This window comes from Crinia signifera, chromosome 7, assembly GCF_055691185.1.
Source record: "Crinia signifera chromosome 7, ASM5569118v1, whole genome shotgun sequence".
Classification (NCBI taxonomy): domain Eukaryota; kingdom Metazoa; phylum Chordata; class Amphibia; order Anura; family Myobatrachidae; genus Crinia; species Crinia signifera.
Window position 1 is genome coordinate 176,863,901 of NC_139223.1, and position 15,243 is coordinate 176,879,143.

At 49.8% G+C, this 15,243-nt stretch overlaps 1 protein-coding gene across 2 annotated transcripts in view; it reads right to left on the reverse strand.

Annotated features, from left to right (window-relative positions):
• Positions 1 to 15,243, reverse strand: part of ERBB4 (erb-b2 receptor tyrosine kinase 4) — a 690,947-nt gene that overhangs the window by 397,154 nt on the left and 278,550 nt on the right. For both annotated transcript variants that reach the window (XM_083154478.1, XM_083154479.1), the window contains exon 2: positions 8,908 to 9,059. In XM_083154478.1, the coding sequence (XP_083010604.1) occupies positions 8,908 to 9,059 (152 nt within the window). The remainder of the gene's footprint in view (positions 1 to 8,907; positions 9,060 to 15,243) is intronic.

Sequence of the window (15,243 nt, forward strand, 5' to 3'; positions counted from 1 at the left end):
GAGGGGCATGACCATGATGAAGTGATCGCAAGGTCTACTCTACGCCCCCACACAAGGCTCCGCCTCTGACACACCCCTTTTACAGCACGCCCACTGGCCCCACCCCCTGCTTCTAGCTGGCTGCCCTCTCCTAGAGAAGGGGTTTTACCACATTTTTAGTTTAGAGAATCTCCCCCAGTGACTGAGTAGTTACACACATCTAATACTGCTTTCAGACCGCAAATGCCGGGTCGCATCCAAGATTAGGAGAAGGGTCCATCCCAGGAGCGACCCAGCATTTGCGGTCTGAAAGTGGGTTATTGTCGGTGATGTCACATGGGTAGAGTTGCTCTACCCGGGTTGGTGATGTAACGACCCGGGTTGAGAGAGTGAATCTGAAGGATATTACACAGTGGTAACTGTCTCCTATGACACTGTTACCCTAAATCCCCATCTTATGTTTTCAAATACTGTATACAGAAGTGGGCACCGGGAGGGGTGCCAGAGGGGGAGATATATCAAAAATGAGAAGTTGTCCATGGCAACCAGCAACCAATCAGCCTCTTAGTTAAGTGAAAATTAGAAGCTGGTTGGTTGATTTGAGCAATTTCCCAGTTTAATCTCTTTCTCAAGGCATGAGACATTTGCCCTAGGGGGTGATTTTCGCAATTGGGGAGAGATAAAGTACCAATCCACTTCTGCCATTTTTCTGTTGGTGCCGGTAAAGCGCCAGAAGCTGATTGACTATTACTTTATCACTCTCCAATTTATCTCTCTTAATGAAACCTTAATGAAACAATAGATAAGGGGGCAAGAGGAACCTACATCTCCCCAGGGCAGTATAGAGTCTGGCTGGGCCCAGGTACTGCTCAGGGGGCATGGCCTAACCATGGGAGGCATGGCTATGCACCCTCAGGATAATACACAGAAAAAAATAGCACTTTAAGCTCTGCTGTGTCAAAAAGAACCGCTGCGTCCCCTTCTAGCAGACCTTGGCCTGGACAATTAGTGCCACCACTGTCTCAGCGCCACTGCAAGTCCCCCTCAATGTTTTTTGTAACCCTTCAATCTTAGCCCCTAGAATACCTCCTCGGGTTGATTAGAGAGCGCTGCCCCTCTATGTTGTGTATTGATTTCTATGCCCTAGTATATGCTCGTTATGTTTCTCTTTTCAATAAGCCATACATGTCCGGTATAAGCTGTAAGTTCTTATATAGTGCATTGATTTTTCCTCTAATGACACCACAAGATAAGAGTTTGATGGCGCACTCTGTACTCCGGAACACCTTACAGTAGGACTTTTTCTATGTAAAGTGAACTACGTATATCATATTTTTATCTCAACACTGGTGCACTGCCATAGAAGAATGTCACGGCACGTAGCGCCGGTAGAAAACATCCTACCGCTCGCTGCGGAGAACATGTTTCAGCGAGGAAGTCCATAATAGTATATTATTGGAACCAGTTAATTGAACGCAGAGTGGGTACAAGTGCCTTTTACAGGCTTGCATAGTGCTTACAGCTGCTACTAACAGCTTAGCAGATGACGGGTCTAGTGCTCTTACGCAATCCTCCATACTTCATACTAATTTCTAACCCCCAATAAATGAGAACACAGGTAATACAGACATTGGTTGGGATGCACTAAAGGGAAAATCAGCCAAAAGCCAGTTTTCGGGCTTTGACCATATTTCCCATATGTACTTAGCTCCGGACACCGATGGTAATGGTAGCTTTGGTACTTGTGTAATAGCACGGCGCCCGGCCACGCTACGTTTTCAGTTTAGGCTAAGCTACGCTGTCAACGTAGCCCAACGGCTGCCTAGCGTACTTAGCGTAGTGACTCCGCAGCAGCCCAGCTCTGTCCCCGGCGTCAATGCCTCTGTCCCCGGTGTCCATGGCAAGCCTAGTAACCATCAGGTCCCCTGCACTGGCAAACGCAGCCGGAGAGGGGATTAAGCGGGCGCCGGCATTGAGGCGCTCCATCTGTCTGAGACGCAGGTGCGTCTTAGACGCTCCTGCGTCTCAGTATTATTGGGGCAGGGTACGGCAACCAGTGTGGGGCAGTGTGGCGAGCACAGCAAGCCACCAAGCCCGAAGCATGGCGAGTGGACACGGATTACTTTACATGTATTCCGCGTCCGCTCGCCACGCTTCGGGCTTGCTGCGCTCGCCATACTTTCTAAAATCAACTCCACGCCGACGTGGATAGTGGGGGTATGAACAGGTTGGGGGGGATGCGTAAAGCGTCCCCTCGTGGGGCACAATTCGGGCTGGCGTGGATAGTGGGGGTGTTTCAGGAACACATATCTGACAGGGACGCTGACTACACTGGACGCGGGAACACTACGCTAACATTATTCTTATTCTGACAGGGACGCTACGATAACTACGTAACGGGGCCCTGCTATTACACAAGTACTGTAGCTTTTACTGGTATTACCATATAGTAGACTATGGGCTTTTTTCTGCATCCTTCCTGAGAGGGATCTAATCAGATCTCGAGCAGCACCCCCGTGCCCAAGAAAAGGGACGTTCCCGCTGAAAGCGGGACAGTTGGGAGGTATGCTGAGGTCACAGTTCAGTTTCTCATCACGACCGCAACTGTGTGGAGTTTGTACATTCTCCTCCACAAAAAAATTCCAAAAATATACTAGTAAGTAAATTGGCTCCTGAAATAAACTAACTCTAGTTTGTGCTGTAAGGGGCACATTTACTAAAATGCATATAGCAACCAATTCGATTCTGTCTATCATTTTCTAAGATGCAATTGAAAAATTATAGCCGCCTAGTGTATATACGGCCCGCTGATGATGGGTGATCGCTGTTTTGCACCTCTGCATCATCGCCAGCCGACACCGCCACTATGGAAATCTGTCCGCTCATCTGCTGGTAATACCAGCAGATGAGCGGCGGGGTGGACGGATTTCCATACCGTCCCGCTATAGAAAGCTGTCCACCCTGGGGAAAATCAATTGGACAGGCGAAAATCTCTCAGTTTGTATACACTGAACCATTTTCCCCATCATCGCTGTCCATACACGCTGGGCAAAAACGCCCATCGTGTATGCTCCTTAAGGGTGGGATGTATTAAAATACATCGCCGCCCGCTGCGATACCAGCGCATATGTACTAACTTATGTGGCTGGCATCGCGGTGCAGTCTCCATCATCTCCCTGCCGCCTGCTTCTCCCCTTACGCCGGAGGCAGCTAAGCAGGCTGTCCCCGGCGCCTCCTCCACCTCCCCTGCAGGAAGGATGTCTGGTTGCTTTACTAGGGAGAGGAAGGGGTTACCTTCCGGGTCCAGGAGGACCTGGACTAAGGTAAGCCAGAGAGAGGCGGGGGTCGGCGGGTTTGCGGCAGAGGCGTCGGCGGGTTTGCGGCGGAGGCTTCGTGCGGCGAAAAGAAGCCCATAGTCTTCCACGACACCTTTGGGTGGCGATACCCTACTATGCGGTATCGTGGCGGCGGGGTTTTAATACATAGGAAAATGCGGAAAAACTGAGGTTTTACCGCATTTTCCCCTTAGTATATCCTGCCCTAAGTGTTTACTGAAGACTAGATACGCCTTCAAATTCTATGTCTCTATATACAGTATACAGTAAGTACCTCAAGTGTGGTTGGCACTCAAACAAAATGGCCGCCGGTGCAATCATTATCATCTGTCCTAGAGCCATAAATCGTTATAGACTGGAGCAGCGCACATAAAATATGACAGAGGCACGACAAACAACCGACCGATCAATGCTTTATTATGGTAATTAAGTATTGCTTACTGGCTGCAATCCATTAATGCATATAAGACGTAGCAATTAATGCCCCCTCTTTTATTGGAAGGTTGTGCGATGTAGCTGTCAGTCTCCAGCCAGGAAACCAACCAATTGTTATTACTTTTAAGGTTAACGCTGTTTGTTCTAGGGGGACGACAGTGTTGTTTGCTGCTTATAATGCAATCAGGCAGCACAGCAATTTAAGCAAGGGACTGCTGAGCAGGAGAGAATGGACCCTGGGTCTCTAGCGGATGAGGTATTTAAATGAAAAATGGATTTATTAGGTTGGAACACAGTGTGTGTGCGCTGCTACCTCTTACCTTGGGGACAGCTTGCTAGAGTTAGGCCAAGCTTAAATGATATGTGTAATGAGTTTTGTAGTTTCATTTCATCCGTAATTAGACAGAGATCCCTACATAAAGGCTGTTCTCCAACATTTAATGTTCAAGGAGGATCCCGGTAACTGGCCGACTCGCAGCATTTGGATGACGGCTGTAAGCCGGCAAACAATGGGTTAAGCGCAGACTTTGGTGTCTTGATAGACAGGCACAAGGTAACATAGGAGATGTGACTATATTCATATCAATGACATGAAGCCAACGTGCCAGACAGACTGACAGTATCTCCGTTGGTTTCCTCTCTCCCCTGGGTCTGGCGCTGCCCGCACATGGCACGTGTCAGCGGGTGACATGTTCCTCGTGTATCTTTCCCTGTCCACCCCCCAAACTTCTGTTTCCCTTATCTGCCGCATGCACGTCAGACGGTGGAAATAGCTGTGTATACTTCAAAGCATCGCTTTTCTACATTACAAACATTATTCCTTTAGATCCAACCAAAATGAAGACAGCAGGCCAGAAAGCTTTCGGTTCATGCAATACATGGTATGGAACTGTTCACCGCAGGTCAGGGGGTCAAACGGTAATCGCCAGGCACCGGTGCAACATTTACTGGTTCCTTTGTTCTTCTGAGGATGCAGATGCACAGCAAAGCTTTGTTTGTGAGTAGGGGCCTCTATGTACCAATCAATGGTGAGAAATGTATATACCACATGTAATTTACACAGAGAAGATGGGCCCCACTCAGCTCTGGGCCCCATAGCAGCTGCACTCCCTGCACCTATGGTAGCTACACCCTGTATATAACACATGTAACTGTGCCAGGGAAGGTGGCCCCTCTCAGCTCTGGGCCCCATAGCAGCTGTACCCCCACAGCTATGGTAGCCACACCCCTGTATATAACACATGTAACTGTGACAGGGAAGGTGGCCCCTCTCAGCTCTGGTCCCCATAGCAGCTGCACTCCCTGCACCTATGGTAGCTACACCCTTGTATATAACACATGTAACTGTGACAGGGAAGGTGGCCCCTCTCAGCTCTGGCCCCATAGCAGCTGCACTCCCTGCACCTATGGTAGTTACACCCCTGTATATAACACATGTAACTGTGACAGGGAAGGTGGCCCCTCTCAGATCTGGGCCCCATAGCAGCTGCACCCCCTGCACCTATGGTAGCTACACCCTGTCTATACCACATATAACTGTGACAGGGAAGGTGGCCCCTCTTAGCTCTGGGCCCCATAGCAGCTGCACTCCCTGCACCTATGGTAGCTACACCCTGTATATAACACATGTAACTGTGACAGGGAAGGTGGCCCCTCTCAGCTCTGGTCCCCATAGCAGCTGTACCCCCTGCACCTATGGCAGCTACACCCCTGTATATAACACATGTAACTGTGACAGTGAAGGTGGCCCCTCTCAGCTCTGGGCCCATAGCAGCTGTACTCCCTGCACCTATGGTAGCTACACCTTGTATATAACACATGTAACTGTGACAGGGAAGGTGGCCCCTCTCAGCTCTGGCCACATAGCAGCTGCACGCCCTGCACCTATGGTAGCTACACCCCTGTATATAACACATGTAACTGTGACAGGGAAGGTGGCCCCTCTCAGCTCTGGCACCATAGCAGCTGCACTCCCTGCACCTATGGTAGTTACACCCCTGTATATAACACATGTAACTGTGACAGGGAAGGTGGCCCCTCTCAGCTCTGGCCCCATAGCAGCTGCACGCCCTGCACCTATGGTAGCTACACCCCTGTATATAACACATGTAACTGTGACAGGGAAGGTGGCCACTCTCAGCTCTGGCCCCATAGCAGCTGCACCCCCTGCACATATGGTAGCTACACCCTGTATATAACACATGTAACTGTGACAGGGAAGGTGGCCCCTCTCAGCTCTGGTCCCCATAGCAGCTGTACCCCCTGCACCTATGGCAGCTACACCCCTGTATATAACACATGTAACTGTGACAGTGAAGGTGGCCCCTCTCAGCTCTGGGCCCCATAGCAGCTGCACTCCCTGCACCTATGGTAGGTACACCCGGTATATAACACATGTAACTGTGACAGGGAAGGTGGTCCCTCTCAGCTCTGGGCCCCATACCAGCTGCACCCCCTGCACCTATGGTAGCTACACCCTGTATATACCACATATAACTGTGACAGGGAAGGTGGCCCCTCTCAGATCTGGGCCCCATAGCAGCTGCACCCCCTGCACCTATGGTAGCTACACCCTGTATATACCACATATAACTGTGACAGGGAAGGTGGCCCCTCTCAGCTCTGGCCCCATAGCAGCTGCACCCCCTGCACATATGGTAGCTACACCCTGTATATAACACATGTAACTGTGACAGGGAAGGTGGCCCCTCTCAGATCTGGGCCCCATAGCAGCTGCACCCCCTGCACCTATGGTAGCTACACCCTGTATATACCACATATAACTGTGACAGGGAAGGTGGCCCCTCTTAGCTCTGGGCCCCATAGCAGCTGCACTCCCTGCACCTATGGTAGCTACACCCTGTATATAACACATGTAACTGTGACAGGGAAGGTGGCCCCTCTCAGCTCTGGTCCCCATAGCAGCTGTACCCCCTGCACCTATGGCAGCTACACCCCTGTATATAACACATGTAACTGTGACAGTGAAGGTGGCCCCTCTCAGCTCTGGGCCCATAGCAGCTGTACTCCCTGCACCTATGGTAGCTACACCTTGTATATAACACATGTAACTGTGACAGGGAAGGTGGCCCCTCTCAGCTCTGGCCCCATAGCAGCTGCACGCCCTGCACCTATGGTAGCTACACCCCTGTATATAACACATGTAACTGTGACAGGGAAGGTGGCCCCTCTCAGCTCTGGCACCATAGCAGCTGCACTCCCTGCACCTATGGTAGTTACACCCCTGTATATAACACATGTAACTGTGACAGGGAAGGTGGCCCCTCTCAGCTCTGGCCCCATAGCAGCTGCACGCCCTGCACCTATTGTAGCTACACCCCTGTATATAATACATGTAACTGTGACAGGGAAGGTGGCCCCTCTCAGCTCTGGGCCCCATAGCAGCTGCACCCCCTGCACCTATGGTAGTTACACCGCTGTATGTAACACATGTAACTGTGACAGGGAAGGTGGCCCCTCTCAGCTCTGGGCCCCATAGCAGCTGCACTCCCTGCACCTATGGTAGCTACACCCTGTATATAACACATGTAACTGTGACAGGGAAGGTGGCCCCTCTCAGCTCTGAGCCCATAGCAGCTGCACTCCCTGCACCTATGGTAGTTACACCCCTGTATATAACACATGTAACTGTGACAGGGAAGGTGGCCCCTCTCAGCTCTGGTCCCATAGTAGCTGCACTCCCCGCACCTATGGTAGCTACACCCCTGTATATAACACATGTAACTGTGACAGGGAAGGTGGCCCCTCTCAGCACTGGGCCCCATAGCAGCTGCACCCCCTGCACCTATGGTAGCTACACCCCTGTATATAACACATGTAACTGTGACAGGGAAGGTGGCTCCTCTCAGCTCTGGGCCCCATAGCAGCTGCTCTCCCTGCACCTATGGTAGCTACACCCTGTATATAACACATGTAACTGTGACAGGGAAGGTGGCCCCTCTCAGCTCTGGGCCCCATAGCAGCTGCACCCCCTGCACCTATGGTAGCTACTCCCCTGTATATTACACATGTAACTGTGACAGGGAAGGTGGCCCCTCTCAGCTCTGGGCCCTAGAGCAGCCACAATCCCTGCACCTATGGTAGCTACACCCTTGTTTGTGGGCCATCTTCTCAGTCACCTCACATGCAGCGTTGGAACCACTAGAGATGGAGAGGGAGCTGCTTGTACATGGAAGGCTTCAAATGTGGGTATTATAAGAGGAGGTATGCTCTCATAGGGCCACTTATACTAAGCATCAAAAGTGATATATAGGAGAGGGATAAACCACCAGCCAATCAGCTTCAAACTGTATTTTTTCCACCACAGCCTGTAACATGGCAGTTCGGAGCTTATTGGCTAGTGCTTAATTTTTACCGCTCGGAGACTGGATAGCCTTCCGTGTGTGTGGGCTGCAGTGACTTAATGGGTTATTGAAACTTAATTGACCCGAGCACTGGGTTAGTATTGTGTGCAGCTGGGAGTATTTTCGCTATGGTGCGTGCTAACTGCCCGAGCGAATGCGGTGACGATTACCTGGGTGGGCTGCGAGGCATGAAACCTGCATTTTTCCGCCGGTTTTGGGGCTGTAGTGGCCCGATCGCTCGGTGAGCCGCCCAAGACCACCGCCCTGCAGTTTTTTTCCACACCCATGTGTACGCCCTGGTTTACGCCCAGTTTGGCCCACTTTTCAGACCGCGCCCAACGATACGCCCACATTATGCCCATACTGTCCAGCCATGCTCGGTCGAGAATCTTTATCTGCAGAGTAACGTCCGAGTGCGGTGTGCCGCCGTTGCACATGCGCATTGCGTCTGGCACGCGTGCACACTCAGCAGAAAAATGCTCTCCGACCGAATGTGTATCCGAGCGAGTCAACCAGAATAAGGCCCTATTTGCGTCCTGATTCACAAGAGGTTTCTGCGCTCATCCAACATTGTCCCCTACCCATACTCCCGTCCTGTTGCAGAGACCTCCGATGTTGGGAGCTATACGGTATGTGGCTACAGCAGGACTGGGGACACTCATAGACCACATTCCACTGGTAAAACATGCAAAACCTTATGGCCAAATGTGAAATGAGTCAAATATTTCCTGGTTTAAAATTTCCGCCTTTCCAATGAAGCATCAATAATAAAAGAAATAACATTTGACATTTACCCGCAGAAAACTGAGGTTGCGCCCGTGCTCGATGCTGGTGATCTCCAGATTGCCCATCACCACTTCACAGTTTTCGTAATACTTGCGCAGGGCCTTGTACTGCTGGTCCAAGTCGGAGAGAGAGCTGAGTTTGTTCTCGGTTCCCGTGCACACTGCAAGAGACAGAGGGGAGAGGTGAGCACGTGCGTCTGGAGTGCGGAGCGAACAGTGCGCGGGATCGAGGACATGAACAACCGATGTAATGACAGGAGACATTACTCATACAGCCTCCATGGTGAGGACGTCAGGTCATTAAATAAAGATGGAACGTCACATTTAGCCAAATATTTTCCTGTTAGAGAAAGTATGCCACACATCCGCCCTCCTAGCCAATTACTCCTGTGTACTGGATCACAGACGGTCATTTGTGAATGTTTCATCTGAAGCCTCAGGCGCTGACACATACACAGAGTCCCTGAAGAAACTTCTCAAACTCAACGGTACTTGTTTCCTATCTGGGCGCCCACGATTTTAATCGCGGGCATCGGGGGTAAAATCGGGGCCATCGCGGGCATCGCGGCCGATAAAAAATCGGGTGCGATGTGCCAGACGCGATGCCCGCGATTTTCCCATAGAGAACAATGTTAAATGCCTCAATTTACCCGCGATGACCACGATTTCCCATAGGAAACAATGTTAAATGGATCAATTTACCCAAATCAGCATAGGAACAATAGTAAATGGGCCAAAAACACCCCTGAACACTGAAATGTCCCACCAAAAGTAGTTGACGCCACCCCGCCATCAACGTGAACCCGAAGCGTGGCGAGCGCAGCGAGCCCGCGAGGGGCGGCGGTAAGCGTCCTCCGACCTTTTCATGCCCTACTATCCACTAGGGCGTGGAGTGATAATAGAATAGTGTAGCGAGCCACCGAGCCCGAAGCGTGGCGAGCGCAGCGAGCCCCGCGAGGGGACGCGGATACCTTCACAGGTAAACGCGTCTCTTCGCGGGCTTCCCAGGTGTCCGCGTCGCCATGGACACCTGGGAAGCCCGCGAGGGGACGCGTATAACTGTGAAGGTATCCGCGTCCCCTCGCGGGGCTCGCTGCGCTCGCCACGCTTCGCCACACTATTCTATTCTCACTCCACGCCCTAGTGGATAGTAGGGCATGAAAAGGTCGGAGGACGCGTACTGCCGCCCCTCGCGGGCTCGCTGTGCTCGCCACGCTTCGGGTTCTCGTTGATGGCGGGGTGGCGTCAACTACTTTTGGGGGGACATTTTTATGTTCAGGGGTGTTTTTGCCCCATTTCCCATTGTTCCCTATGATAATTTGGGGAAATTGATCCATTTAACATTGTTTCCTATGGTAAATCGCGGTCATCGCGGATCAATTGGGACATTTAACATTGGTCCCTATGTAAAAATCGCGGTAATCGCGTCGGTCGCATCGCATGTCATTATAATGACATGCAATGTACCCGCGATGCCCGCGATGGGCGCCCAGATAGGAAACAAGTACCAACTCAACAATTATAGAACAGCAAGAGTCAGATTCACTGACTTAGCATCTGTTAGGATAACACTAGGGCCCCGATTCTGGTTCATTCGCTCAGATGCGAATTTGCACCCTTGCGCACTGGTTGCGAATGGATGTCGAATGATGTGGAACGTGCGTGCAGAATCCAAGGTTCCTTAGATCTGTGTGCACATTCTGAGGTTCGTGGGCGGGTTGCTGACATCCAGTGTTGTCAGCTTGCCGCCACCCGCACCCGCGTCACCGGCCCATCACCATGAAAAAGCCCAGCGTTTTCATGAGAACACCCATAAAACTCTGGACATTTCCATATGGTAATGGACCAACCCGGAATGACAATGACACTGACCAAACCGGGGAAACCGAGCAGATATCTGGACCATACTAGGAAGCGACTTCATTTCCCTGGCCGCAAAGTGATTCTTTCTCCTGCTTTTAGTTCCCCATCAGAAGCAATCAGCTCCCCACCTCCCCCTGAGTCACGTTCCTACGCCTGCAGTTCACAATAGGAGTCTAGTGCGCTGACATGTATCAAGACGCTATAGTGCCCAATATCTGCTCTTTGCTTGATTGCATCGTCAGTTATTTTCCATCAGTGTCGGGACAGATTTATCTCTATCCGTATTGATAACGCCGCGCTCTGTACAAGGAAATGTTCTATTGACCCAGACACTGGCTGCCAGACCCAGTACAGCAGCCTGGATAATGTTATTCCTACTGCTCTCCCCAGGGACACAGTGTAATGTCCAACATGACTGCCACAGTTCCTGGTAAGACCTGAGCACCGGGTCAGACTGATTAACCTCTTCAGTGCTGAAGGTCGGGCGCTGTGTGACCCATGACTGGTAGCGGGAACATAACCTTACCACATTCGGGTCTATGGACCTCCCAAATCAATAATAATAATTCCCAATGAATTATTATCATTTATTTATATGGCGCCACAAAGGTTCTGCAGCGCCTGACAATACACTGAGCGAAAACCAAGAATACAACGAACTACAGTACAAGACAATTTAGGAAAAGTACATGATAAATTAAGACAGTTCCATCAGGGTGACAGAGATATATTGTAAGAAATGCACATGAGGACAGAGGGCCCTGCTCGTCAGAGCTTACATTCTAGAGGAATATACAAGTAGCAGAGAAACTGACCTACTGTACTGTAACAACGGTACCGTGTGCTGATATGTCTATCCTACAGTACATACCCTCTAACTGTACCTTTTTGGCAGGTACAGTACCATTTTTTATGGCATGAACTGGACAAAAACAGCTTTGTACCGTTTTTTTGCGGTCTCAACTGGCCATTGTATGTATAGGAAAGGAGGTATGGCCATGCACCCTTTACCTGTGGCTATGCCCCCTTCCTGTAGTTGTACCGGTTTCTGCCCTTGTGATGTTGGAGTACAGTGTAGAATCCATTGACCTACTATAAGCAGTGGACAAACCCAAGGGTTGGTTGACTACCTCTACAGCAAGCGCAGTTGGATCAGGTGTAGAGGAGGTAATTCAGCCCTCAATAAGCCAGTATATAGTGAGCACAAAGACTCAAAGTTGCTGAAAGGGACTTGGAGACAGGAAACAGGAGAAACAGGGCGCAGGAAGGAAAGATGGTGCTAGGATGAACATAAGGAAGGAGGGCCCTGCATGTGACAGCTTACATGCTAGGAGATGGGCTGAACAGTTGGAGTGTTAGCTCGGGGGGAAGTGTAGGATGGGGGCACTTGCGTAACAATGCCACTGCAGCAATTGATATTTAACAGATGTGGTCTATAATATAGGCTGTTTCAAACATGTGAAGTGGTCAGGAAATGTTTAAACATATCATAATAAACAAATACACAAACATAATAGAACCAGTGCTGCACTTTCTAAACTCACAATCTCCCACTTCATGGTAAGGCTCCTGTCTTTTCCTCCTGGCAGCTGCTCTTTGGTCCACACACACAGTAAGAGCGGGATGTATTAGTATACATCGCCGCCCTTCACCACGCCCCTGGCGCGATGCCAGTACACATGTACTAACATATGCAGCTGTCATTGCGGTGTGGTGACGGAGGCCCCCGCACACCGCAGTACAGGTATCGCGGGGGCCTCCGGGGGCCACAACGCAATGCCAGCTGCATATGTTAGTACTCCATCACTTCCCAGCCGCCTACTGCTCCCATGCACCCGGAACAGGTCAGTGTGGCTGTCCCCGCCGCCGCCTCCTCCTCCCCCGGCAGCCGGAAGGACTTCCGGCTGCCTTGCCAGGGGGAGGAGTGGTTTACCTTCCGGGGTCCAGGAGGAACTGCAAGAAGGTAAGCTGGAGGGAGAGGTGGCGGCAGGGTTGCGGCGGAGGTGGCGAAAAGAAGCCCATAGGTTTCTATAGGGTATCGCCACCCAAAGGTGGCGATACCCTACTATGCGGTATCGGTGCGGCCAGGTTTTAATACATAGGAAAATGTGGTAAAACAGGATTTTTACCGCATTTTCAGCTTAATACATCTCGCCCTAAATGTGGTAGAAGAAGCTGGTACACTGGGCATGTGCAGCAGCTCTGCTCTGTCCCTTACACTGCATGGTGTGGTGGCAGCTCTATTGATCATATTATATACCAGTGCTGCTGTTGTCATAATTTAATGCACTTGTCAAGAGGAGGTGGTTTCCGGGCAACCAGAAACCCCCCCCCCCCCCTGCATTTGCCTATGCAGAGGTACAGTGCTACCCAGAAGTGCCGGATTCGAGGAGCGCTGGCGCACTGTGAGCATGAAACCCCCTGAAAATGAGTATGCAGTCCCCTGGCAAGGAACATAGAAACCCCTGGCAATGTGTCTGTGACCCCCCTGGAATTGAGCATGTAGCCTCTGGCAATGAGCATGTAACTCCTGGCAATGAGCAAGAAAACCCTGGCAAGAATCACCTGGCAACGAGCATGTAACCCCTGGCGCAGTACTATTATACTTCAGTAACATCTGATGTAGTGAATAGTTTAGTATTGGGCACTCTTCCATGAGTTTGCATGCAGACCACCATCACCAGGAGAGCCCACCATAGTCATTGTCAAGTTCACCGACTGCGATGCCACAAGCAGATGGGACACGGCTGTAGGTCTAGGGAAAGTTGCGGTGTGTTTGGTACAATCTTTCCCATAAGCCTACAGTATTGCATTCTGAAACAGTTCCCATTTAATTCCCTTCTTCTTCTTCTTAATCCTTTCTTTCCCGTGGCTGGTTCTATGTTGTCTCTCTTTTCAGGGTCCTTAGCTCTCCTATTAGAAGTAGACTTGACAAGTAATTAAAGGAATTGATTTGCACACCTCAAATCTTGCCAAGCAAGTGATCACCATCTGTGTCGTCAGCTGCTCTTCCTTGAGGTCTCCCCGTGCACCTGAACTTGTGTTTGTAACGGGGGGAGCCCTCCAGCAGGTGACCTGCCGCCAGCACAAATATGGCCAATTTCAGAGCACGCTCAGCCTCCTGCCCTCTTCTCCCAGGGGCTCACAGTGATTGCATCCATCTTCTTCATTACTTAACCTAGTTTCATTGAACTCTAAACAAGATCATTTATCTCCAGGTGACCTGCTGCATCCAGCAGTCTGATCATGAGTTGATATCCGCCGAACCAAGGTTGGAATTACGACCTTTATTCTTCTGTCAATGTTACTGGATACAGAATGCCGACATGGGAGCTATGAAATCAGGTCACCATATTCACGTATTCATCATAATGACCAGTGATGTTACCTTATATAGGAAATATTATCTTTTGTACACATTTTTTATTTGAATTTATATAACAAATGTGAGTGACGCTGGAACTTTAATAGGATATTTTGAACATCAGCAATTAGGGTTAAATACAGTTTACAGTTAGGTGAGTGCAGATTCTTTATATATATATAGAGAGAGAGAGAGAGAGAGAGAAAGAGAGAGAGAGAGAGACAGACAGACAGACAGAGACAGATGGGCAGGTCATACTCTTGAAACACCATCTTATTGGCTCTTGAATGTCACGTGTTTTAGATAGCCAATAACCAATAAGAAAAATCCTGATTAGTCGAGTATATCTGAACTCACACATCTCTCTCTCCCTCCATCTTTCTCTCTAGGGGATGGTTAGGCTGTGGAAGGGGTGGGTAAGGGTTAGAGGTAGGGCAAAGGTTAAAATTCTCTCCAGGAACCATAGGCATTCAGTGCTTCCAGGATTCTGATACCATCCCAGTAATGAATATGTGTAATAAGGGTTACAAGCGGGCACTGCTGTCCCTCCCACTATGTTCCGTTATGCCAGACATGTCCAAACTGTGGCCCTCCAGCTGTTGTGAAACTACACATCCCAGCATGCCTTGCCACAGTTTTAGCATTCCCTAATAGCAAAACTGTGGCAAGGCATGATGGGAATTGTAGTTTCACAACTGCTGGAGGGCCACAGTTTGCCAATGCCTGCATTACGCTTAATCTGCGACTTTGTACACCAGTTTCACTAATTCCTTTCCAACACAAGTCCCTGGTATACTATGAGCATCTTTTTTGCGTGACTACGATGCAACTATGATTATTATAAATAGTTTCTTAAATAATGCATAAAATTCCGTTGCAGTGAGGAAGACTCTCTAATGTTTAGTGGACAGCAATGATTTCTGTAGATACCAATGAAAAGTATAGCGACCTAAAATATATAGAGTATATAGGCAAAATACTTAAGAATCTTACATTCCAGCACAGAGAATTCTACATGTACATCTTTTGATCTTAGAGCTTATGGCTACAGTATAAGGATCAGAACTGTGTGTTTTTCAGGTAATTGGCTGCCTTCTGTGCAACGTATTCTATGTGTA